The sequence below is a fragment of the Anser brachyrhynchus genome (assembly GCF_964034855.1).
Source record: "Anser brachyrhynchus genome assembly, chromosome: 10".
Classification (NCBI taxonomy): Eukaryota; Metazoa; Chordata; class Aves; order Anseriformes; family Anatidae; genus Anser; species Anser brachyrhynchus.
The window spans coordinates 16,179,194-16,206,066 of record NC_137705.1 but is presented as its reverse complement, the minus strand read 5'-3'; the positions used below and the strand labels follow the sequence as shown (position 1 = coordinate 16,206,066).

Below are 26,873 nucleotides of genomic sequence, written 5' to 3'. Positions count from 1 at the left end.
TGTACTGGGTTTTCAGTGTCTGATCTGAGTTTCTATTCATTGTATATTCAGTCTGAATTGCATTTAGCTGTGCTGCTTGATCTGCTATAATTTAGCACAGTCAGTGTTTAAAATGAACTAGTGTTTTTATTATGGCTTCTGTGCATAGCACTCTTTTAGTTCTCAATTTTAACAAAAGGTTTCTTTGAGTCCCCCCTCTTTCATCAGGGTTACGAGGTACTTTAGAATACTCGGGTTATTCCTGTTCTAGTTTGTCATCAGCATAGTGAATAATCCTGGTCAGCAGTTTCCTAACACAACGTGATGGGAAATCAGTTGCAGGCCTTAATTGAGATTGTAATTCTGTGTAGGCATTTGTCTGTGTTTTCAGTACTCATCTGAGCACTGACGTGTCCCTTGCTGTGTGCACTAGTCAGACATCTTGTTTCGGTGCTCTGCAGGACTTGGGTTTTGTTCAGCAAGCCTGTGCATCAGATGCTTACAAAATATGAGATACAGTTCCACTTTTAAAATACAAGAGGTATGCTGTTTAATGTCTGGTACGCTGCTGGTCTGGACTATGAGTAAGTGAAAACTGGCTGCATTTTATGTAACAGGCTGAAAATCAACTCAGCTTTTTGTTTCCTCGAGTGGAATGACCAGCTAGGCGTGCATCATTCTTAGGGTAGCAACCAGTCAGATCTGTGTGATCTGCGATAGGAATCGAGTTCTGAGCGGTATTAAATGCTGCTGAGATTTGATTATGATTTTTTTTCCCACGTAATGAAGTTGGATTGGATACGTTGAATTTATTTTCAAGCTGTTGTAGAACTGGTTCTGCTGAGCCTCGTCTTTTTCTACTTTGTGTTTTATGTCCTATATTTCATGTTTCTTTGAGATGGTTTGTTTCTGGTTTGTCCAAAGGTGGATTGTAGGCTTCCTACAGAATCGCTAGTGTTCAACTGGGGAGGTCACCTGCAATGAAAATTTTGAGCTGAGTCTCTTTGGTACATGCGTAGTTAAAATATTTAACTATAGTTAAAATAGTTTTGTCTAAAGAAATATTAAGTTCCTTTAGAGAGTTGTAATGAATATTTGGGCACGATTGTAACAGGAAGCTGCATTATATGTGCTTTATCCCAAAATGAATTAATTAGTTAACATGGAGCCAGCTACAGGATTTGCCTAGCTTCCTGAAGAGCTGAGCACCAGATTCCGGCTTAACTGTGAAGTGATGGCAGGATGCCTGCCAGGTTGTTCTGCCTGCTGCACAACTTGGTAGATTGAGGAAGGGATGCTGCTATCTCAGGCTTCTCATGGGTAGCTATGGATACTGACTTGGCTAGCAGAAAAGTTGAGAAAAATAGTTTAGAGATTTTATTTGTTTTAATCTTTGGTTTGCAAAAATAACTGTTGCTTTAAAATAAAAAGCATCCACATGTTTTTGTTTGCAGAGCAGCCTTGTGAATGAGATTAGGCATCCGACATCAGCAAAGTCACCTTAGAGTTTGGATTAGCTTTTAGTTAACTAAAAGATTAGATGTAGATTAGATCTACATACTGTGTGAATGTAGGATTGCCTTGTAGTGCTACATTAGCCTCTACGTATCAGCTTTTCTTTGAGACAAATGCTTTTGCAGTTCCTTTACTTTACATGCTTTGTTTCAGGTATACATCATTCAGGTCAGTGTTGGCAGTCATCAGTGGACAGTCAAACATCGTTACAGTGATTTCCATGACCTGCATGAAAAGGTAAGGATATTAAAACCGTGGCCTTGGTCTCTTACAAAACTGTTTGTGGAGCTTTGTATGGAATATAAATTTTTTCCTCAGAGCAAGAATATCTGCTAGATGCCATCTGGACTGCACTAATGTTTTTTTTGGATGAGCAAAATCATATGCCTATGTTACATTCCCCTCTTCAACTGTGGTATATTGGCATGGACAGTCTTAGCCTCAGTCAGAAGCCTGTATCTTTGTTCAGCTGCATCTTTTGTGCAAGTTCAGACTGAACTGCAGTAACTCTGGTCTTTGTCTTTCAGCTTGTCTCAGAAAAGAAAATAGATAAAAATCTGTTACCTCCAAAGAAGATTATTGGAAAAAATTCCAAAAGCCTGGTGGAGAAAAGACAAAAGGAATTAGAAGTCTACCTGCAAACTCTTCTATCCAAGTTCCCTGTTACTGCCCCAAAAGTTCTGTCACACTTCCTACACTTTCATTTATATGTAAGTTATGTTTTTAGCATATAAAATGCAGTCCTGAGTGTTTTTCCTCAGTTCTGACTTGAACAGAACTCTGTGCAATCTTTACAAAATAACTGAAACTGCTCTTTTTCAGCATTTTGCATAATGTGATAGAAGCATTTTTAAGGTGTTTTCTGACACTAACTTTATGGCAGCAGATACTGTCCCTACCCACAGTACTTGCCAGCACAGTAAGATCAGAAAATAAATACTGGCAGAATAGTTGGAAGCTGCGAATAAATCTGCAGCTGAATTGGTTGTTAGGCTGAAGTCAACAGTGCTGGCTCTCAGAAGGAACATTACATAATTGATCTGCCGCCTCCCCCACTTGGCGGTTAATGGTTGGAGCTGTGGTTCCCACTGAAACAGTTTCCAGTAGACCAAATGAAGAAAAATAGCTCTTCTCCAGGAGAGCATGCTGATGGAGTAGCCTCTGGAGAAATGGCTCCAGCCAGCAGACAGTGTTACAGCGAGGAATGCTTGGAGTAAGAAGTCAAGGCTTGCTTTCATGTTCATACTGCAAATTGTTTATTCATCTCTTGTGTATAATTAGGCTTTTTTGTAGCATGGCATCATGTTGTAAGGGGGAGTGTGGACTTCTTATAAAGAGGAAAATGCACTGGAGAGCTCGATGGAAAGAGAGAACAGTAATTGCTTTGGGGTGGGATGTGCTGAGATGGCCCTTTATGGTTTCATATAAAGGCTTCAGAAATGAGTCACAAGTGATCCATTAGGTCTGTTGATTAAGCCTTAGCAACAAAAGAAAAAATTTATTTAAATTGTGTTTCATGCACATAAGTGTCCTGGTGAGAGTTTATAGTTCGAGTTCGATAAAACAGTAGAAGGTTTGCTCCATAGTGTTGCTATTGCCGTGCAGAGTTGATTGAGAAGCAATAGTTTGTATTGTGATTGAGTCCTCTGAAGTGGTTTAGAGGTTTTAAACTTACGAAAAATGTGCTTGGTGACATAGGGACAGTTCCGCACAGATGGAAGAAGCTTCCTGATTCCTGGGAAGTTGCATAATTTCTTTGCTCTGCGGCTGTTCTCTCTTGAATGTTCTGATGTTCCATTAATGTTTCAGTGCAGCAGCTTCAACAAAGGTTTTTTTGCAGACTGAACTTCTTATTTCCTCTCCTGTTTTTCAGCCAGACTATTTTTTTTTGTTCAGCTGTAATGTTCATCCTTTTATCTTTCTTTCCCAGAGATCTAGCATTATTTGGGTATGAATGCTTCACTGTTTCTATGCTGCACTTGTGTTTTAGAAAAGAGTGTTCCTTAATATAAATTTCTTTGCTATTATAGGGGAATCTGGGTTAAAGTATGAACTCCAACTCAGTTGTTTTTGCTTGTAACTTCAGAGTACTTTTAAATATTCACAAAAAGTTAGCTATTCAGCAGTAAAGCTAAATATTTACCATAGCAATTCTACTGGAAAGCTATCTTCCTGCAGAACTTTGATCTTTGAAAATATCGGACAGACCACATGCTCTCTTGAGGCAGTATGATCCTTGTTATTATAGCATTATTAGTTTATAAAGTAAGGCTGCGATGTTTCTTGTTTATTCTTATTTGTAGTATTTCCAGTGAAGATTGTTCAATTTTATTTCTAAGGTTAATAGAATTAAATGGAATAGAAACAGGTAGCTATCAGAAAGATATTTAAAACACTTGACATACAGCAAGGAAAAGCCAGGTACAGCTTGGCGAAGAGCAGCAGTAGCATGTGATGGTTAGCAATGTAGAACATCACTTTGGCATTGAATAGGACGTCTGCAGTGATGCAGGGATCCTCGTTTTGTTGCAATCTTACATTTTGTCTTACCTTAAAAGATTTGGTTTAACTTTCAGATAGCTTTTGCAAGAAAAGGATGGAGTGCTCAAACTGCTGTTCGGAGGCAACTGCAAACAGCGGACTTCTGTGGGGCTGAAGCATGTCAGTAGTTGGAGCTAAGACAGAGGTCTCTTGTGGGTCTGACAAAGGAATAGAGTAGCTTTCTTTTGCGTGCTAGTCACTGAACAGTCCAAGCCATAATCTTGTTTCAATTATAAACATAAAAAAAAAAGTCTGCTCTGTCCCCCAGATGGTGAGAGGGATACAGAGAGTATAGTTTTCAATTAAACGTGCGTGCTAGATGAGTGAAATTGGTTGTTTCAGAATAAGAGTCAGAATTGTTGACTTCTGTTTGGAATGCAGCTTCTTCTGGCTTGTTGTTACCAAAACCGTGATGTGGAGGCTTTGTTCGTTTTCAGTGAGTGGGGTTTCAGTTATATTAAGAATGTGCATTTCTAAAATGTTTGCCTAAGCGAATGAGCTGAAATGTTTCAGACGTTCTGTGGATTTATACTCTTACAAATCATAAGGGATTTGTCAGTGAAGTAAACTCATGAAATATTCATTTTGCAATGATCCGTAATATCTGTTTACATTTAGCAGCTACATTAAAATGAAATGTGTGTGTCTAGGGGAAGCTTCACTATCACAAATGGTTTTATTTTGTACCTTTTGTGTGCCTTTGAGAGAGAACTGTTGGAAATACTCGGAACTATTTCTGAACTTCCACAAAGCATTTGGCTTTTACGGGGAGAAGTATGCTCAGGTGGGAAATAACTGTTCTGATCTTTGTGCACCTTCAGATTTAGGAAGAACAAATTCCTGCATTGAGTTTTCACCATTTTCCTTTCATCCTGGAGTTGTCAGTGGCTGGAATGGAAGTTGACCTCCAGGGGAGGTTCAGGATGGCAGAGAAGATAGAGAATAAGGAAAAAGGCTTTTGAGCTGCTCTCTGCAGTGAGCTTAATAGAGAGCTGAAGTCCAGAAGCCTAATTACTTTTTATCTTTCCCCTGTAGGCTTGTTAAAGTAGAGCTCATGCAATATTGGCATTCTGAGGAAATGCTGAGTGCTTGATGCACTTAGGTTATTCTCCAGAATGTTAAAATACCTGTTCTTTGGAGAACACTATGCTGGTAATAGCTTCTTCAGAACTGAGCTTTCAAGCTGGGCCAATGACCACTAGCAATAGTTGCTCTTGCTGTTGTTGCCCTTTTAATATATGCAGAATCTGATTGTTTGAAAGAAATTAAGTATATTCAATCTTGGAAATATTAAATTAAATAATTTCAGGTAATTTTTATGAAATATTTTCAAGTGATAAAGAAATCAGTATGACAAGGTCAGTTTATTTCTGTTTCAAAGAAGTGCACCGTAGCAAAAATAGAGAAACCAGCAAAGCTGCACATTGGAAAAATTGCAACTAGAAGTGTGTGTATGACAGACCTGATTATAATGGTTTATTCTTTGCAGGAGATCAATGGGATCACTGCTGCGTTGGCTGAAGAGCTCTTTCACAAAGGTAAAGCACTTGCAAGAATTTAACTGGGAATGAAGAGAGAAGTTTCCTCTACCTCCATGCATCCGTATACCCGTGATATTTAATTTCCAGTCAATTACATATCTGAGTCTTTGATTTCAAAATCTGAGACTTCAGCTTTTTCTTGCTTTTTGCACTTTGATTCAAGCTGCAATTTGGGAGGAACTGTAACAGTAATGCAATTACTCTCGGAAATGAAACAAATTGGTGAATTCATGTTTTGAAAAGGGCCTACTAGTTTGTTGTTAAAGGGTAGGTTGTGGTACTGGTGAGCAGAAGTTTTCATTAAGCTTTTCATCTTGGTGTGTTGTATAACCTGTAGGGAAGTTTGTATTATCTCAATGAGTGCTGATACAATGTGTGTTAAAAGCAAGAAATCAATTTACATGTCTAAATTAATATTATTGTTCCAGATAAGGGAAAATAAATAAAGGACTTTTCTGATGCCAGCAGATGAAAATGTGATGCACTTCCTATAACTGCAGTAGCTCTGTTAGGCCATTTAATGGCGGGAGGTGTACAAAATGATTAAACATTGCTTATTTTGTTTTGAAAGACATTCTAGATGCTACTGTGTTGCAGATGGCTGAGGTGCTGGGTGAAACATGTTTCAGATTGTTCTGACAGTAAATTAACTTTAGGTACAGCCATTTCAGAGCGGCTACCCAGCAAATTTTGGAAGGTATTAAGGTAGTTCCTGAAGAAATCTGTCCTGACTTTGTAGCCCATGCAGTCTCACTGCTGTATATTGGTGTGTTCTTCCCCTACTGTGGACTACTGGACTATTCTTCCCTCACATGGCCTACTGGACTTGCTCCCATTGAAGCCAAAGGGAACTGTACTTCTTAGAGCATTTCCAAGAACTCTGCTTGCCATGAAAGCTGATGCTCTTGCCCATGAGTCAATGTGGTGTACCTAAAAGGAAGAGCAGAAAGATTGATTCCTTGTGTATGTTCTGACTGCTGTGCCCCGTGTTAAACCCCCCATGTTAAACCTCATGGTGCTGTTTTCTACTGCTCAAATATAGTTCTATAGTAAAATGAGGTTGTAAAAATATCAGATGATGCATTTTGTGTCCAGCGATTTTCCATTGTTTTTAGTATGGTAAAAGACCTTATACTCTCCAAGAAATCGTGTTTGCTATAATTGTGCGTTTAGGTAGCACAGCAAAAGCTGTAAGTGCTATTTGAATGGCAGGCACTGCTTTTCCTGAATTGGAGAACTCCTGACTGTTATAGAACTTGGGGATATCTTTGAATAAGTTTAGTATGATTGTAAGCTTTGATTCCTGTCCTGTGGAAAATGAGGGAAGCTTGCCATTAGTTGTTATTAGGAGCTTCATGCTTGTATGATGAGTGCCTATTTGAACAGCTAGATTATTCTGGTGTAAAAATGTTTAATTCAACTGTTCTAGTACCTCTTCAAAGTGGCAAAAAAAAGGCGTTATTTTGGTACTTCAGTCATGAGCTTAAAGTAAGAGACGGATGTTTCCTCTCTAACCTTAGATTTTCCATAATACCATTTATTATAACCACTGACGTACAACTCACTGCAGCAATGTGCTTTATATCATGCTCTTGTTTTTCAGGAGAGCAGTTATTAATGGCTGGAGAAGTCTTTACCATCAGACCCTTGCAGTTATATGCTGTTACTCAACAGTTGCTACAGGGGAAGCCTACTTGTGCTAATGGAGATGCCAAAACAGATCTGGGTCATATTCTAGATTTCACCTGTAGGCTCAAGTATTTAAAGGTGAGCTATACATGCACAAATACTTAAGACATTACTCCTACCAGACTTTGACATGACTCTTAGCAGACTTTTGGAGTCCAGTGTGAATATACAATAACTTTACTGATAATAACCCCATGCAGACATTTAGAAGTCCATGTTAAATATGCTTGTTCTACCAACTTTGAATATGTATCTCGTTCCTCGTTCTCTAACAAAGATGCTGTGTGGTGTGGTCTTCCCAGAAGTGCTCTCTGTAGATATGTAGTCACAGAATCTTAGTGGGTGCTGGACTTAGTGGTAGGTAGGACCAGCTAGATAGGAGTTACTCTCTCAACACTACATTTTTTGTAGACGCTTGTTAGGCCAGTGTATATTTTCAGAATTTTTGGCCCTTCTGTATGCTTCTGACTCTTTTCAGTGTTTGTAAGATGCAGATAGGACCAGGTAAAAAGCTTAGATTTCTCCCAAAATTATATTCACAGGATACCTTAGTGAAATGCCTGTCTTTTTTGATGCTGATGTTTTCTGAGGCCAGAATCCAATGATCACATGGAAGCTCTGGAAGTCATTTCATTAGATGTGTACCAATGGAGTGCTATATTTTCTCCAAACCCATCTTGTCTACTTCATCCCATATAGTGGAACTGAGGGCAGGTCTATCTTAGAAAAAAAATGGTGCTTCAGAGAAGTTGTTTTTAGGGAAGGTGGCTCTGCCATGTCAAGCTCAGAATGAAACCTTGGTCAGTTTTGCCTGTGGTATCTTCCATGTGTTACAAAATACAACCACAAGGTGGCAGTTCAAGTTCAATACTCTATTTCTGCAGTTAGCAGTTGCAAGTAAAATTTTTTTCTGAAGAGTGGAGTCTGCAAGTTCAGGAATCAATCCATACTTGAAAAATTGTTTGCATTCCAAGATACTTTTTGTTGATATTGCCTGTGTAAGACCTTCTGAAGCAAGACAAATTGGATTATGTGCACTAACTCTGTTCTTAATTGCTGATGACCAGGTCACTGGAGCAGGGGGATCTTTTGGAACCAGTAACATTCAGGAGCATCTCTTGCCTTTTGATCTGTCAATTTTTAAATCACTTCATCAAATAGAGGTATGACTGAGATACTGCTTGCATGATTTTATACTCTGTGAATGCAATTTCTCCTGCATATCTCCCGGTATCAGTAACTGTATACTTAGGCTTGGTGCTAGAACTGTTGAGTGCAATCTTTAGGTGGAATCTTTAATTTAAGATGACTTTTTTCACAAGTAATGGAAATAAGGGTGCCAAATATAAATGTTTAGACTAGCTTGCACTGTGTCTTCAAAAAGAATGGTTTCCAGCATATACACAAATATAAAATAGTGGCTTTCCATTGTCTTGACTATCTAATAATTGGGTTATAATGGAATCTCTTGTTGCACACTACCTTTTATTTGGAAAACACCAAGTATGTGTGAAAATATCCTGACAAGCAATTTGCCTGTGGAAGTACATTTTAGGATGTATTGCTTCTTGCTTGATAATTTGCAGCTTTTTTTTTAGCGGTCTGCTTCTAATGCAAATGATGGAGTTTTCAGTAGAAGTTGTTTAATAAGTATTTTATAAACACTTTCCAGAGTACTTCAAAATTTTCTAGAGAAAGAATATACGATTTTGTCCTGCTATGGCACGTGACCTGTACTGTGTCCCCACTCTTGGTGGGTATAGTACCTTTTCTAGTACATGAACACTCTTATGCCGCATTGATAGAAGAGACTTTCTTTGGTTAAGTACTGAAGTGGATTCTTGAAGTAAGTGACTTATTGATATTTTAAAGTGGGAAAAACTAGAGTAGGCTGAAGAGTGGGATAGGGTCTAAAATACTGCAGAGAGGCTACTGCACTATAGCACCTATCTTTCTCTTTCCTGTGGACGTGGATAATTTCTTGTGTAACTTTGCTTAATACGGAATTTTCCTTATTCTTGGAGACTTACAGCTCTAAGCTCGTGAAAAGTTTGGATTGATTGGCATCACACTGACATTTTCATCTAGTAGTAAACACCATCCAAAAATCAACAGTAGTACTCTGGAAATTATTTCTTTCAAGGCTGGCAAAGCTCTGTTTCTGTTCACTGTGTTTTCCTTGATACACCACCAAATTTGCCACTTCTGGTGGCAACTACATCGTGCAACCATCTACAAAGTAGTACCTGGTTGCTGGGCAGAAGCCACCAGGCCTTTGACGCTGTGCCAGCTTCAGCTACAGATAAAAAGACTTTGTAATCTTAGACTTAGTCTGTATAATTAGCTCACTAGTGTATTAAATACTTGGTGTAGTATCCTCGCTCCCTAGTAAGCCCCACTTCTCATATATACAGCAGAGAACATACGATACCTTAATTAGTGTCTACAGGAAGAGCCATAGTTTGAGGCACCTCTTTTGTAACAGTAAAATACTGTGCCCGTTAAAAGTGCCTGGGTAGCTTCACCTTGAAGGATACAGAGGGTATATAGAAGGTTGATGGACAAGAAGCCTAGCTCAAATAAATATTTGAATTTCACATTTCTGAAGTTGGCTCTAATTTCTTGCGTTAGTAAATGTTGGTGTTCCTGGCCTGATAATCTGCTTGTATTATCAGGAGGAGGTTTTAGTGGAGTGCCATATCTACTTTCAAAATTGGTAATAGTAGAGAATCTGATATTGAAGCTTTTAGGTACCTCTTCCATTACTCACATTTGTTTGTTCTAACATTTCTGATTTCGTAACAAACTAAAATTTTCTTCTAAAATAGATACATCATTGTGGGGGAAAGCTTATAAAAGGGCTGACTTCATCGAAACACACTCTAGCCACAATGAGTATTCGATTCTCAGCAACATCAATGAAGGTAAGCATGAGTTCCTAATTCTGGTGTATGCTTAAAGCCCATGCAGAAGTAGTGTGTGGGTTGTGGAAATAACCATTTGGAGTCCATGTGCTTTCTATGTTTGCTGCAGGTTCAGCTTTTAAAACCGTGGAACTTGAAAGAATTGTCTAACCTTTCAAAATCTCAACTTTTAACACATGGAGGGAGTGTTTACAGGTGTTTCTTCAGAGGGACTTTTGTGGTGGTTTTATGAGAGTGCACGTTTATTATTCATGCAGAACTGAAAGCTTGCCTCTTGTTCTTTTCTGTGCTTTGATTTGGCAAGGGATATCTAGTAGCATAATTTTCAGTCCTTATTGTTCCTCACATTCTCCAAGTTGGATCATCTACTAATGCTGGCATTCCCTCCCTGTAGATCCAAAATAATTCCTGACCTAATCAACTCATATTTTAAGACCTATAATTTTAATCTAGACGATTATAAAGCTTAGAAGCCTTCCTTACTTAAGGCTTTGCTGGACCATTTTCAAAATGGTTAGTTTTCTTTGCAGATGTAAACATTTTACTGTGCTCATCTTAAATAGGAAATCCTGGTGCCAGAGGCCTCAGAGTTTGATCAGTGGGAGCCAGAGGGTGCATCTTCAAGTTGTCCAGTGACTGCAGTTATTCCAACTTGGAGAACTTTAACAACTTTGGATATGAGTCACAATAACATCTCTCAAATTGATGATTCAGTGGTAAGAAATCTCTCATTTTTGAAAAAAAGTATGACTGGTCTTCTGTGGCACATTACAGAGCAAGGATTTTGCATTTGCTTTATGTAACTTCTTTCAGTTGCACCTACTGTTATTTAATGCTGATTTAGCTACCCTACTTAATGCTTAGGAAAATTTCATTTAATACTTTATTTTCTTTGCTAAAGAAAATCTTACCATTCTGAGGTCAGTAAGCAACACTTGAATGAGTACTGAGTTTCCGAAACATTTTTACTGTTTGCATTGGCCTTGGGCACTTAAAGTTTTAAAACAAAACACCTCTTGGGCTCAGCTTGTGTTATCAGGGCTGAAGCTTCCTCCATATTTAAACTTGTGGTTTGCTGGTAGCCTTCTTAACACCAAAACAGTATAAAGAGCATGGAAATGGTGTGAAGTATGTTTTGACGGTCCCTTAATTTTAAGTTTCATAAATCAGCTGTTAAGTTAAAAAAAAAAAAAAGCTTTCATCAGAAGAGTGTCAAATATGAGCATAGCTTTTTTTACTTGTACTACTCCTGTGAAGTAGGAAGTAGTTCTATCTGTAACTTAACTAGAGGTCATGGACCAGGAGTGCAGTTTACTTATTCAAGACTTTTGTGACTTTTATTTTTTAGATTTTTCATAAGAGCCAGTTTCAACTCTTGCACTGTGCCATAACCAGTGCTTTTGGAAAGCAAAAGCTGAGACACAGGCTGTCCATGTGATGATAGCGTTCTTTTTCCTTGTCAGCTGATAGTAAAGGAAGTCTTGCCTGATATATAAGCTAAAATGCATTTTTAGCAAAGCATTTTTTATCTTGTAGAAATTAATTCCGAAGATTGAATTCCTGGACTTGAGTCACAATGGAGTGTCACTAGTAGAAAACTTACAGGTAAATGATACTTCTGATGGTCAGTTTTTCTTTTCAGGCTGCTTGGGACTTAAGAGCACAGAATTGTTTAATTCAGAATTCTGTTGCTCATTTTGTTATGGAAAATCATTTAAGTCCAAATTGCTTATCCTTCATAACATCCAAGTGTGCTTTTAATGGTGCATTTTTAACTTGCTCTGGATACTTTCATTTCTTTACCAATATTGACACACAATATTAGTTCTTTACATTCACTGCCAGCTTTATCTCTGGGTCCAAAATGCAATGGAGGGGGGTTCCCTTTTTACAAGTCTAAGACTGTCCAGCATGAGCAAGCCATAACACGGTGTCTCTGATATTGTTTATTTTTAACGTATTGGTGTGACATGCATTTTCTGTGCTTTTATAGCATCTTTATAACCTGGTTCACCTGGACTTATCCTACAACAAGCTTACATCACTAGAAGGTGTTCACACAAAACTGGGAAACATCAAAACTCTGAATCTAGCAGGAAATCAGTTGGAAAGGCTGTGTGGTCTTAACAAACTCTACTCATTAGTCAACTTGGATCTCAGCAACAACACAATAGAACAGGTAACTGTTGATTTTTCAGCGTTATACTGGACTGTGCTTTGGAACACAAGAAGTGTCTTTTAGTGGGAGAAGCTGCAAATAAATGCAGCTGTAATGACTTTTTTCCTGTTACTGCATGTATGTAATTTATGCAAGAAATAGTCTGTATGCTGATTTTCATTTATCTGCTTTGTATTCATGCATCTATTCATAATCTTTCAGATTGATGAAGTAAAAAATATAGGAAGCCTACCATGCTTAGAAAAAGTGGTCTTATCCAGCAATCCACTGAGCATCATCCCCGATTACCGGACCAAAGTACTTGCTCAGTTTGGGGACAGGGCCTCAGAGGTAGGTGACAATGTACCTGTTCGTTTGAAGCTGACACCTGAACAAATCTTAAAGCCTGGTGTGGAAAGTGGTGTGAATGTTCCAAAAAGCTGATTTTTTTAGTGTGTGTTGGAAAAGGTCTTTGGAGGATCAAGCAATATTAATATTCTACTACACTTCTGGATCTAAGTGAAACTTTACCCTGTCTTCGTTGGATTCAAAAATAGTATGTTAATATTGAGCAGTTGCGCTAGGAGGGTGTAGAAGCAGCTTACTAGCTGTTTCTGAGTTTGTTAAATCCGTGTCACCTTAGAGCAAGGTCAAATGTGTTAAATGTTTTGCCTGTAAGGTTAGTAAGATGCACATAGTTTGCATTAAGCTAAGATTATTGTTGATTATTATAAGAAAACAAATTGTAGAGCTGCCACACTTTTCAATGTTTAGGTACTTTTTTCATTATTTTCAGGTGTGTTTGGATAACATTGTTACCACAGAAAAGGAACTAGACACTGTGGAGGTACTGAAAGCTATTCAAAAAGCAAAGGAAGTAAAGTACAAACTGAGCAACTCTGATAAAAAGGTGAGTTTGGTGCTGAGAGGAGTAGAATGTGCTGCTTTATGACACTGTAAGTTTATAAGAAGCCTTCTACAAATAAGGTCTAAGTGGAATTCATTAAACTTTCCTCCAGCTTTTGAGTTTTTATACTTTCTTTGCTCGTGCTTTTATGTGGTTATGGACTTCTAATGTTGTCTCTTTCCTATTTAGTTTTCAGTGCAATTTCAGTAATTATCAGATTTATCACTTATCACAGAAATACCACTTCTTGTGCTGGCTTGAGAGAGAGGAAGTGGGAGGAAAAGACAGGATTACTTAATGGTGTTCACAGTGAATATGCAGTTGACCATAAGTTGTATTATGTCTTATACAAGTAGAGATATTGCAGGGATATAATCTTACTGCTTGTGCTGATGAGTACTAAAATGACTTTCCCAAATGTTGTTCTTGTGGATATTTAACAGTGGTGAAGAATGAAGAATCTGAATCCTCCTTGAATTCTCACGTCTGCATGCTGTGTAGCTAGTCAATCTTGTTTTGGTATTAAAAATCATTAACAGAACCTGTTCTGTCCTTGCAGTGTAGAAATTGTTTTTGTTCTGCTATGGTTTATGAAAATCGATGTTGACTTTGTCAGAAAGTACAGTGATCAAAATGACTTTATGAATTCTTAGTGAAACTCTACTAAGAATGTGAAAACAAACTTCAATGGATGTGGAAAAAAAGCTGGCACTAACTTTCCTTTTACTAAAACTGAAAAAGCTTATGTAGACTTATTTTTAGTTCAGGATCTAATGTCCTGTATACTTAGTTTTTTCTTTAATCACTGCATACTTTCTTTATTAGATCAGTGAGGACTCCAGGCTCACTGCTGCCAGCTCCAAATCAAACTGTTCTTCTCTTACTGTTCGTCCTTCCTCTCCCTCTCTGCCTCGTCCTGTCAGCTCCAGCCAAGGTAATCATGTATGTATCGTGCTGCTGGGCTGAGCCTCTTGGTTCTGCTTTTTTAAGCTGCATTGATATACATGAATATTATGTGCATGGATATAGGTCTTAAAATAAAGCAGAAAGACTCGGATGTGTTGTCTTAAGTTGAAAGTTGTGTGCGAATCAGCAGAACTGGCCTGTTGTTCACAGGAGTGCTAGTTAGCTGTACAGGAAGTGTGGGCACAGGACTTCTAACTGCATCATCCTGCATAAACCAGCAGAGAGGATTACAGATCTTGTCTCAGTTTAGATGCATATCCTAGCTTCTTAATGGAAAACTGACATGTATAGACATGTTGTAAAATTGCTTACGAATCTGTTCTTGCTCTGCAAAATGTGAGCTGAAGTGGCATTGTTTATTTGCAAGATCTTCATTTCAGTCAAACTTGAGGGAAGATAGTAAAAGGAGATGGCAGGAAACAGAAAAAGGAAGACAGTTGTGGGATCAGTGTTCATGGTGAGCCTGTGGTTTCAGCACATCCATAGTGCTGCAGCACCTGCTAACTTTGCCTGAAAATTATTTTTGTTGTCTGTTTCAAAAAAAAAAAAGTGCCCGTTGCATTAGGACCTTAGAAGAATGGTCACGTGTCTTTTGCAGAAGCCTGTGACTTCTTACTGAGAAGACTTTGGGGGTCTTTTGCCTGGTTGACAACTTTAAAGTGCAGCAGGACATGAATAGTGGGAGAAGAGTTAATTAAAAGAGAAGGGAATATATTCTCAGTAAGTGTCTCAACGGACACTTGCTTTTTCCTGTAATTCTGTTGGATTGGTGAGTGGGAGAGAACCATGCCTGAAAAGCTTGGTCTTTGGAGGAAAAAAAATAATTGCTGTGATTTCTGCAGTCAGTTTTTTAGTTCATTCTACAAAAATGGAATTATTTTGGCAACATATGATTTAAGGACAAATAGCTTGTAACAGATACTGGTTTAGTTGCTACTTATGTACTTCATTTGCCTTTGTGACCATTCTAGGCAACTTCTTTCATCTGCAGATAAAATGCTGCCAGCTTTTCCAAAACGTGTGCAAATGTTCCTTTGCATATATTGAAGTCAATTGCTGTTGGACTAGATGATTATTGAAGGTCCCTTCCAACTGAACTATTCTATTCAATGCTTGCTTTAAAGTATTAAGTGTTTAAGTTAGAGGACTGAGAAAGTTCGACCTGCAGTTTTACACAGAGCTAGCTGTAAAAATGTCTGCTAGCAACAACTGTAACTTTCAAAATTATTGGTCCATAGTTCTTTTCTATTATGGTAAATGTTTAAGAGCAAATGAGTCTAGGGGGAGAAAAACGGGTCTTCCTTCCCAAAGTACTTGAATTTTTTTTTGAAAGAGTGGTGTAAGGTTTAATGTTTAGTTACTGCAGTATTTTTTCATGAGGTTCCTTTAGTAAAATCATAGAGAAGGCTGCCTAAGGGGTAGGAAAATAAAAGAGGACTAGAGCAGGCTGTTTTTCATCTTTAGTAACAGGAATTTTTATTATTTAGCTATCGAGGGTTGTTTTCAAAACTGACTTTGAAAAATCTGTTTAAGAATTTTGAAATATGCTGGGCAATTAGTTTTACTGTTAGACCTTAAATCATGAATAATGGAATTAATTTCCTGATATGCTATTTCTATGAATTGTTTTCTCTGCAGTTTTTCTACACACCATCTGTTTCCGTAACATATTATTCAAATTAAATGTCACTGGCAAATGGCTTATGGAAAAAGATGAAATATTTATATAGGAAACAGAAAACCAAAAATAATGTCATGTTCTGTTTTTCCTGTCAATCTGAATTTCCTTATTGCTAATGTAGTGTTTTGTTCAAGTAATAAATACCTTCTGTGTTTCCTCTCACTATGAGAAGGTTTGATGTAATCTGCCAAATTTGACTGTCAGTCCGGAAAGGTACATGCAGGAGTTTTCATGCTCAGGCTAGAAACATATCCAGTCTAATTCTATTAGTTTTATTTGCTCATTTATATACTTGAAGTGGCTAGCTCAGTAGTAATACTGAAAATGGATTCTCTGTGTTGCTTCAGTGCAACTATCACAGGCAAGATGTCCATGAGAGTGTTCCCTTATATCCGCTTATGATAAGTTTTATTGATACTCAGCTTTGAACCCTTCAGAAAGATTCTGAATAAGGTGGGCTAATTTTCTTGAGTGGCGTTTAAGGGACCAGGTTTGTCTGACTTTCTGAACAATTGACACAGATAACTACGCTTGTTTACGTGAAGCCTACGGAAACTTGAAAAAATGCTGAACGGTTGCTAAAGAGTGTTTTGCTGTTGTTTTTGCCAGCCAGGTGATAGTTTGTTAAAAATAAGGGTTACTTTTAGCAAAATTGACGGGTTCTGTTAAAACTAAGGGTGATTCTTACACCAGAAGTTGAGATCTAAATTGTTAGCTTGAAAAAGGAATTTCATCCGTTTTAATGCAACTTTCAATACAGATAAGGACATGTCTGCAATTCAACTAAGATTCTACCTGCTTTTCTTTCGTCTTGGCTCATTTAGCTTTAATGATTTATTATCAGACCTTGATTGTACAGTTTTAATTCCACTTGTTTGGCAGATAGACATCAATTTTGGTTTTATTGCAGTAGTTTTAAGAGCAGTTTCTATTTGTTCTAGAAATAATTTGTGAAGAAACAGTCCTAGCTAGCAGTTCTTTGCAATCCAGTGGATCGACTCCTACAGACCATACAGTTCCCCAGAGATGCTTTGAAATACCAGATTCCAGATGTAAAAATCAGGTAATTGCAGTTCTTATGTTTATTTTATGGTATTTTGAAAAGCTTTTTTGCAAGCTTTCCTGATCTTAAACTTTTGTTATCAAAGTAATCTGTAGCACAGCTATATTGATATTTTTTTTTCAGAGTTGCTATAATGGAAAAAGGAGGTGGGCCTAAACACTGTGAAGTTGCTGGTCCACCTTATAAATTAAATATATAATCACACACACAAGATTTGCAGAGAATTGGTGTCACTGTCATGACTTTGGCATACTGACCCAGTATTAGTATCATGTTAACATTTAGTATCCACTTGCTCTGTGCAAGACTTATCTTGTGCAAGACAATATCAACTTGCGGAAGGAGACTTTCTTGCTAGTCTTGTTAGTATTGCTGGGGAACCTTCTCCATAGGTAATGGCCTTAATTTGTCTCCTTCAAACTCCTGCTGTTGTTGATAGTTTTTGAATTATGATTTCATTTGTTATAAGTATTAGAAGTATTTGTTCATATGCATGGCTTCAGGGAATGAGACAGCAAGACTTTGGGGGGAGTGTTTTCCTTTGTCACCAATGTAGTTGGTCTTTAAGTTCCTTCACCTTTTTTCCTCCCTTCATAGTACTTGAATATATATTTGTAGTGTGCTAAAATAGTCTACGGGCCTAAGGTTGGATCTGTTCTCAAGTCAGTAACGGTCCATTCTTTTCTTACCTTAATTGAATATCTAACCTAAAGTAAACAAGGGAGTGTTTTAGGATCCTCAGAGGAGATCTGTTCAGCTGCCTGTGAGTACAACAATCAGGACTTCACAGCAAGTTGCTTTAAAAAGCTGGTGCTGGAATTAGTTTTGCTCTTCATGTGTGCTGAAGCCTGGCAGCAGCCATAAGTAGTTGGTAGCTTCCTGATGTTTCCTTCTCTTCCTTAGGCACCTGCCTCTCTATTGGACTCATGCGAAGAGCATGGAAGAGGTGGTCATAAGTGGTAAGCTAGATATAAAAGTTCTGGTTTATATCCTTGTTAGCTTTTGGATAACAGCAGTAGATACTGCCTTTTTAAAACTTGGCCTGTGGGGCAAAGCTATTTTTCATTGTGTGCTGTACCTGTTTTTGAACCAAAAGTGATTACATTATGTAAAGTGTTTTTAACCTTTGAACTCTGGAATGTATTTGGTAGTTTCAAAAATAGCAATAGCTGTATTGTAAAGTGCTTTAACTTGTAGGGATATGCTTATACAAGGTGGGAAATAAAGGATGAGTAAGCATTTTAGTCCTTTCTATAAAATTGTATGTTACCAGCCTTAGAAACTAATGGCTGTGTGTAGTGCAAGGATGTTCTACAAATTTCACTGACTTAACTGAAATAGCAAAGAGTAAGCCTCAAATTCTGACGAGCAGTGCCATGAAATGTAGATCATTGTAGCTGGTTTTAAACTTGCTTGTACTTACTGTGGCTTGTTGTCTCTTTTGAAGTTTGGATCATTCAGAGGAAGAACACTGTGCCGTGCCTGACCCCTGTAACACCATCATCTTGCCTTTCAATTGCATGTCATACACTGCCACAAACCAGGATTTTATCCAACACCTTTCTGCCTTGATAGTTCAGACTGTGCAGAGATCGCCCCACTCCTTTACAGAGAGTAAAGGAAGCCCTCTGTGTGATTCCAGAACCACAGACAAAGAAGATGGATATTTTGAAATGGGACTTCATGAAGGAGATCAGACTTTTGAGTTCAACACAACTTCAGATACTCAATCATCTGACAGCACAGCAGTGAAGAGCGTTGACATAGTCAAAATTCTCTGGAGTTTCTCTATTCACATTCATAAGGGACTCAGACAGTTTGCTTCCTGTTTGGTTTTGACTGATGATCTGCTAGCTGTGTTTGAGATTCTTCCTCAGGAACTGAGAGGAAATTGCCAGCATATCCCCTCTGCCTTGAAATTAATGTTATGTTTTCCATATACTGATATAGCAGAATTTGGATTTTTCATGCCAGAAATCTGTTTAACACTGAAGCTGAAAAACAGTGATAACTGCTTGCTTGTTGTTTCAGACTCCCAGAATCTTCAAGATTTTTATTCCTGTTTGCACACATGTTCTCAACATTGCACATCAGTGTTACTAAGCTCCACAATATACTGTGGAAATGCAAACCTCCAAGAGTTTCTTTGTCAGCTTATGGAATTGAATTGCATTTCATCAGAGGATGTGGAGATAAAAGGTTGTTTCCTAACATACCTTGTTTACGGGAGCAAAACCAATGTTCAGAAAACCTTGCATCATGCAGAGCCAGCTGGCAATAACAAAGCATGGTCAAAAAATGTTTTGTGTTCAGCACTTTATTCTTCAATGTACAAGTCTTCTGACCAGGGCCCCTGTGTGTTCCATCCCTGTTGGGTGTTTCTAACACCCCAGCATTTGTACATAGTCAAAGTGGATTTCAGTTTACTGCCAAGTAAATGGGTAGGCACAGAAGACTTGAGAAGTGTTCTTATGCTGAATAGGATTCCGTTAGCATCAGTTGTGCTACATCCAACTCACATGTCTATTCAACAGAAGGGTTCGTTTTTGGATGGGCATGTGCTGGAGTTGCTCATTGGATACAGATTTGTTACAGCGGTGTTTGTTCTACCTCACGAGAAATTCCACTTTCTAAGAATTTACAGTCTCTTAAGGACACTCCTGCAGGATGTTAAGACTATTGTTATTTTCAAAGCTTCAAACAAACCAGATGCTGCAAGAAATCACGCTTTGGAGTCAAACAGACATGGTCAGTCAGCAAGGTAACAATTCCCATAAAAGATTTATTGCATGGTATTGAAGGTAAGGCGGCTTTGCCACTGTTTGCAGTTGTTATTGTAGTTGGTTTTGACTTGTAGACTACTTTGATTCTGCTGTTCTTTGGTATGTGTGACTGGTTATCCTGGAATGTACCTGTCAACCCTTTTTTCTTTAAATGTTCTGTGGTTACAATTTAAAATGTATTTTCTTATGGAAGGAGTCTTTGTGTTTCAGGTGCTTGCAGGCTGATGCCATAACAGATAATGATGCTTAAGAGAAGTCATTTAGAGTAAACTAAGAATAGAAGTTGCCTGTTCCCAGTTGTTGAATGACTAAGTATGATTTTTTGTTGGGGGAGAGCTGTGTATTTCCTGAAATTTTGATGATGTTTTCTGGATCTCTTCTGTCTCCTAGCTTTTGCAAGCCTCATCTGACTCTGTCATCTTTATATCCATCTGAATTTCTTGTGCAGAAGATTACAGAAGATAACCAGGTTCCAGTTCACCTACGTGTTTCTGCGTCTCTGCAGTATGTGGCTGGGCTGAAAGGAAATGCCCTAGTTGAATTTTTCCATGGCAACATTGCAGAGGTATTACACCTAGCCTGGGTATATAAAAGTATGACTTGACCTTTCAGTATTAGATGATATTTAAAAAAAAAAAGTGAAAAACCGTTCCTCATCAAACTTGAAAAGCTAAGCTGAAGCAAACCTGGAAACATTTTGGTCAAAAACCTGTTTGTGCAACTGGCTTTTGAGGCCCCTGCTGCAGTGATTGTGGTCCTGGCAGGCATATTTTGCCTTCAGGATCCTTGATGCAGAGCCAGAAAGTACACTAGTGTGTCTTGAAAATGACTATTCCAAGAATGTTCCTATTTTTCTTTTAAAATAATAAAATGAGAGAATCAACAGAGTGGAATTACCTAGTGTGTTGGTACCTAGCTACACTGTGTCCTGACTTTTTGGGTAATATAGGTTCATGAATACAACACAGCACATCCATGGCTCTAGGGAATCCAAAAACATGAGCAGATAAACCTGTAATTCAGAAATTAGGTTTACTGGCTGTGGGGAACTTTAAGTTTAAAAGTACAGTTCTAACTTAAATTAATGAGGTGGCATTTGAAGTGATAAATCACTGCGTTTCTAGTAAAAATGTCAATTGAAAAGCTTAGTAAGAAATAGATGCTTTTATTATTACCATTTTTCTTTTTTAAGTATTCTAAAGTAAGCACAATTTGTAAGTTGTACTTTTCTTTGCACTGGGAGAAGTTGATTTAAAAAAAAAAAAGCAGGTGACTCATTTGAGAGCTCACAGCACTCATCAGGCTAGAAGCTGGAAAGATGCCTGGATGCCTGGCTGGAACAGCAGCTGTAGTGATGAGCTGTGCTTCCATCACTTCCATCCTTTCTTAAGGATCTTTAAATCCAAAGTCAGAGTTGCATTGTGAAGGCTTGATAGGCCTGAGGTGTGGGAGGCACTGCTCATCTGTTGATAAAATTGTCTTCTGTTTGTTTTAGAAAGCATCTTGTGCAGTAGTTGTTTCTTTTCTTTGTCAGGAAATGGGGAATAATTAGACCATGACAGAAAAACAATTTTCTCTTGCACAAAACCAAGGCATTTTCAGTAGACAGCTATTGCAGATGTTTTTAGCAGCTAGAGGTAAACTGCTCTCACTATAGCACATTCAGATGCTTCAAAAGTTTTGAAACTTTTACTAGTAATCTAAAGCTGCCTCTGAGATGATAAAGCTGTCTGAAAGGTCAAAATGTGCAAGTGATTTGTGAAATATAATTTACATCTTAGGTGGAAAATGAAGAGCTGAGGCATCTCATGTGGTCTTCAGTTCTGTTTTACAAAACTCCCAGTGTGGAAGTGATGGCTTGTGTGCTTCTCTCAACAAAAGCTATTTACTTTCTGTTGGACGATTCTTTTGTTCATGCGGATGAGCATCAGTTAGGTAAGAGAGCTATTAATTTTGATCCTCTGGTAAGGTTGAGCTTAATCCCCATCTGTTTGTCTTGAGTTTTATCTGCCAGTTTTGGCTGATCATCCTGGTTGAGGGAGAGTGGCACAATCTGCCCTGTGCAAAGTGCTTGCATGGGGATTTTATCTTCAAAGCTGCAGGTTTGGGTTCTTGAGTCATGGCTGCTTGTCAGATAAACCCTTTTATGTGCCATCGTGTCTATGCTTCCCTCTGATGTTATTTGATAATCCTCAGCATCACCTGGGTAGGTAAAGGCCATTTAAGAGAGCAGAATGGTAAGTGAAGAGAATGAAACTCAGTGTGCATTCAGTTCATATGAGTGATTCATAAATTTATCTGCTGGTCTAAATCTGCGATGCAGTTCTTCAAGAAATAATGTTAACAAGTAGATATGGTGCTTGAGAAATCAACCAGTATTCCTGCCTTCTTCCTGATTTCGTTCTTTGTGTGATACATTTTCTGGATATAGAAATTGCACTTATGGAAAGGAGTCTCATCATTCTTTTTCTTTTGACTTTATCATATCTTCAACAGATTTTTGGAACGAAGAACACTCAGATTGCGAAAATAACTCTTTCCACCTCTCTTGCTGCTTTGTGTTAAAACTTAATGATCTGCAGTCAGTAAATGTTGGCCTGTTTGACCAGTACTTCAGAATTACTGGTGAGTACATCTTATGCTTGAAGTTTTTCCAGGTCAATATCATCTCTTTAGTCTTACTTCAGATGGATTCTTCTCTTGATTAGGGAGCTGAAAATGTTTTTTTGCTGCTTTTTCTTAAGAGGAGTTAATGTAATGCTGATGGTGCTGTATGAGTAGGCTTGCAACATCTTGTAATTGAGGTATCTAGGAAGCTTTTAATGTCAATGAATTGGTCCCACAGGTGCTTTTAAAAATTCTTCTGTCTTGATGACAGATCAGAAAGGAATTCTAAAGACTTTCTTGTTGTTCTGAGGCTTTGGCTTGCAATGAAGAGTAAGATCAAGGTTCTGTCCACATTGCAAAATATGTAGTTAATTGATGGTTGACTTTTTGGGTGGAAAAGGAGACTTTAGTTTCCGTAAGATGAGAATGTCAACTTAAAATTTAGTTGAAGTAACATAGGTAAAGTTTCGAGGTTGTATTACATTGTCGTAGAGTACCACTACCTGTGAGCCATATGTTTCTATGTTCTGAAGCATCTTTCTAATTGTCTTGTGACCTTGATGGTGAAAAATTATTGAAAATAATTTAAAGTAAGCTTACATTTAGCTAGTATACGAAGAAAGCTGAGGGCAATTTTTTCTGTAAGATAAATTGTAAAATAGTCAAAGAGTTTAATTGTGTGCATCATTTTAAATCAGGAGAAATTATATTCTGTATTTTTGAGGGGTTTGTAAAAAAAAAAATTATACTTTCCCATGGATTTTAAGGTTTTCTGAATAATGATGCATATTTTTGGGAGAAGTAATGCTTGCAAGAAATTATTTTGGTGACAGTTGCATGTTGGTTAAGTTATGGTAATGCCATGTACAGATGTGTGAATGGTTTATTTTCTGTATTCTATTCAGGACACTCTGCAGATCATATTGTCACTTGCTTGACAAGAGACAGTTACAACACTCATGCTTTCATGCAGCAGCTTATGGCAGTTCTGTCATTGCTTGCACGCACACCTTCACCAGAGCCAATAGATAAAGACTTCTACTCCGAATTTGGGAGTAAAAACACTGGTAAGTGGTCTTTTCTACGTGGCTGGAGCTATTTAGGCTTGGTACTAAGAGCATCAGCTAAACTACTGCTTTGATACAGCAGAAACTGCGTTTCCTGTTTTTTGTTTAGCTCCCACTGCAAGTTTCAACCTAGAAAGACTTGTGAGTCTGTCACCAAAGGACAGTGAATATAATAAAGTCTAAAAGTTATGGATTTCCTTGCTTATTCAGATGAAGGAATCCTGTCATTCTGAGAGAACATAGTGAAGTGAAAACCAGACCTTTTTGAGGCACATTAAGTTCAGTTCCAATGTCAGGTTAAACATTTGTGCTTAGAATTCTGAATATTTTATTCACAAACTGAAAGCACATTTTCCTGAAGAATGATTATTAGTGTAACTGCTCTAAGGAGAAGGTGTGTAAGCCCAGAAAGTGCAAGGTCTGGTGAGAGTAGTCAGACCTTTTCTTAGACCTGTTGATTTATGTGGAAAAAAGCAGATAGGCTTCCTTCAAGTTTTGCTGTTTTCTATTTAAGTATTTACAGGGAGTAAGAGTCTGCAGTATTGCCTCCTGTCATTCCAGAACCTAACACTGAAGGAGAGGAATGTGCTCATCCATCAGGTGTATATAAGCAATGGAGGGGGTATAAAAGCAATTCATGTAGAGGTTTTATTTTTTGTTGTTTTTATTTTCTGTCTTTTGTCTGCTTGAAAGACGTAGGAAGCTTGTGTTCAGTGATCTGATGATGCTTTCAGTCAGTTCAGAACTAGGGAGTGGGAAGGAGGAAGCAGAGGAAATCAGCTGGTAAGAAGGTGGGTAGTCTGATACAAGAATTCAGCTGTTTCCTTCTGCCTCTTTTGCTATCAGCCTGAACTAGTTGTGAGAAAGTTGCAGAAATATAGGTAGGTTAATGCAAGAGACTTCCGTACATATCTGCAATCCAAATAAAAATTATTCCAGTATTGTGAAGTAAAACCATACATGCATAAATGTTAACTTTAATTTTTCCAGATACAGCCAACTATCCAATATTGTTGCTTATCCTCATGCATTTAAGAAAGTATTTTATAGTACTTAGGTGGAAGTATAACAGTGTATACTTGTTCTTGTAGGAAAAATGGAGAATTATGAACTGATTCACTCAAGCAGAGTAAAATTTATTTATCCCAATGAAGAGGAGATTGGGGACCTTGCTTTTCTAGTGGCAGAGAAGATGGATGATTTGACTAATCTTCAGTCCCTCAACATCCTTCTGTATGTGTTGGCATTTCAAGTAAATCACGTTGAAGGATCTGCCCAAAACACGAGTTCACTTCAACCTAAAACACTTATACTAACCAGCTCTGATTTGTTTCTCTTTGATGAAGATTACATCAGTTACCCACTACCTGAATTTGCTAAGGAACCACCAAAGAGAGATAAGTATCAGCTTGCAGATGGAAGACGAATCCGGGATTTAGATAGAGTCCTTATGGGTTATCAGACATATCCGCAGGCCCTTACTTTTGTGTTTGATGATGTTCAGAATCAGGATCTGATGCAGAACTTAACACTGGATCACTTTGGAGACACTGATAATGCCCCAAAGGGAAATGTTAAGCAAGAAGGCAGCAGGAGCAGAGAGATCCAGTGGTACATCTTTATCCCAAGTGCAGAAAGCCGAGAGAAGTTAATTTCATTGCTTGCAAGACAGTGGGAGATACTGTGTGGTAGGGAACTGCCTTTGGAACTCACTGGGTAATTACTGCACAGCTAAGTGATTTCAGTGTCTATTATAAAGTAAAGCACAGCATTTAAATAGAGCTTGTCAAATTCTGTATTTTTATTAAGGAGCTGAACTGGACTCCCTTGCTCCCTAGTGCAGTGAACGTTTAATAGTCCATACAAATATTCTGAAGTGTTAGCTAGGGATTGAACTTTTTGTAAAGTATTTTTTATGCAACAGTATATAGTGAAAAAAACTCATGAGACATCCTGGGAAACTGTATGGAAAAAATAAGGAGTCAACACTAGATATGCTGTCTTCTAGGGCTGTTAAGGTTTCTGCTGTTTTTCTGTATATATCAATCTTGATGTTCTATACAAATTCTAATGTGTAAATAATGGTAAATGCTTGTGTAAGTTCAAGTGCAATGTTCTTTGTACAAGATGTATTTTGGGTATGCTGCTAATGCTTATTATTTAATGACCTTAGTTTTACATATTTTTTTTCCTTTCTGAGGCCAAATGTAATTATTTGCTGCCAATTGTGAACTTAACAGTAAAATTTGAGTGACAAGCAGGTGACACTTTCACATGAGATTAGTTTGAGCATTCTTTTTTCTTAGCCTAGGGAAAAGAATTGCCTGTAAAAGTCTACTCAGAAAAGTCTGTTCAGTGTAGTCTTGAAAACGGAAGTACACAACATGGCTATACAACTGTTTTGTCAGCAAATAATTAATTTATCTCTGAACACCAAGTCTTTTGCCTATTTTGTCAATACAAATAAAGTGTAATTTGACAGTTTTCTCTTGGGCTTGTCTTTATTCAAGTATTCCTTTTGTGTTTGCAGAATACTATATGGTAGTTCAGTGGCACGCTTTGTTCCTAGAGTATATTGTAAAGTATGAAATACGCAGGAAGAATAAAGAAGAAAATTTAGTATAGCAAATACATGCAGGTCCAGAAATAAAGCTGAGTTGTGGAAACTGAGGGTCTGCAGCTTTTAAACACAGTTTAAAGAGGATTTACTTCAAGTCTTTTTGCTGCTCCATCAGACAGTAGGAATTTGCTTTCCAAATTGTCTTCTGTAACTTCAGATACTATTGTGCCCAGCAAGTTCTAGCGTCCTATGACAGGGAAAAAAAAAACCTCTAAACTACTCACTATTGTGAAGACTAATTCTGAGACTTTGAGTAACTGTTCTACTTCTGCAGGGGTTAAGAAGGGAAGGATGGTTTTGATATACATGGCCAGCTGATGCTGCTTAAAACTGATGCTCCTGTAAAAAAGGTAAAGAAACTTAGGTTGGGAGATACCTAACTGTCATGCTCAGAACAGGGCTGAGTTCAAACACATTGAGTTCGTGTTCCAAACAAGTCTTGAGTGTCTCCAGGAATGGCAAGTTTTTTCTGCCTCATGGCATTTAAGCTTAAAACAAAAATATTCTTGAGATTTCAGGTAACAAGACCTCCTTTAAGCTGTTAAAATATTTCCATTTGTGTCAGATATAATCCAGAAAATGGGTACAATTCCCCTTTAAGCATGGTAAGCACTAATCATATTAAGATGAATGAAATGTTCAGTAGTTTTTTAGTTACATGATACAGTATTTCCTGATTCTTATATTTAGTATCTCACCTATGGTGTGATGAGAATTGTTTATTTTCAGGGCATTTTTTTTCCATTATCTTTTATATTCTGACAAGTGAAGCGTGGTCTAGACAAAGTAGGTGCAAACTGGCTTCACTGACACTAGCTCCAGTTCATTTTGG

At 37.8% G+C, this 26,873-nt stretch overlaps 1 protein-coding gene across 4 annotated transcripts in view; it reads left to right on the top strand.

Moving 5' to 3' along the window:
• Positions 1–25,906, top strand: part of NISCH (nischarin) — a 29,273-nt gene extending 3,367 nt beyond the window's left edge. The window contains exons 2-22 of one of the 4 annotated variants that reach the window (XM_080606437.1): positions 1,648–1,731; positions 2,022–2,204; positions 5,525–5,573; positions 7,180–7,343; positions 8,333–8,428; positions 10,094–10,189; positions 10,753–10,905; positions 11,726–11,794; positions 12,183–12,368; positions 12,570–12,698; positions 13,144–13,257; positions 14,080–14,188; positions 16,843–16,964; positions 17,868–17,923; positions 18,412–19,725; positions 20,138–20,312; positions 21,529–21,682; positions 22,244–22,372; positions 23,260–23,421; positions 23,936–24,043; positions 24,513–25,906. In XM_080606437.1, coding sequence (XP_080462563.1) covers positions 1,648–1,731; positions 2,022–2,204; positions 5,525–5,573; positions 7,180–7,343; positions 8,333–8,428; positions 10,094–10,189; positions 10,753–10,905; positions 11,726–11,794; positions 12,183–12,368; positions 12,570–12,698; positions 13,144–13,257; positions 14,080–14,188; positions 16,843–16,964; positions 17,868–17,923; positions 18,412–19,725; positions 20,138–20,312; positions 21,529–21,682; positions 22,244–22,372; positions 23,260–23,421; positions 23,936–24,043; positions 24,513–25,141 — 4,281 coding nt within the window. In that variant the 3' untranslated portion in view covers positions 25,142–25,906. Of the gene's footprint in view, positions 1–1,647; positions 1,732–2,021; positions 2,205–5,524; positions 5,574–7,179; positions 7,344–8,332; positions 8,429–10,093; positions 10,190–10,752; positions 10,906–11,725; positions 11,795–12,182; positions 12,369–12,569; positions 12,699–13,143; positions 13,258–14,079; positions 14,197–16,842; positions 16,965–17,867; positions 17,924–18,411; positions 19,726–20,137; positions 20,313–21,528; positions 21,683–22,243; positions 22,373–23,259; positions 23,422–23,935; positions 24,044–24,512 lie in introns of all 4 variants that reach the window. The other 3 variants (XR_013955679.1, XM_080606438.1, XR_013955678.1) reach the window with 3 other exon arrangements.
• The last annotated feature ends 967 nt before the right edge of the window (positions 25,907–26,873 follow it).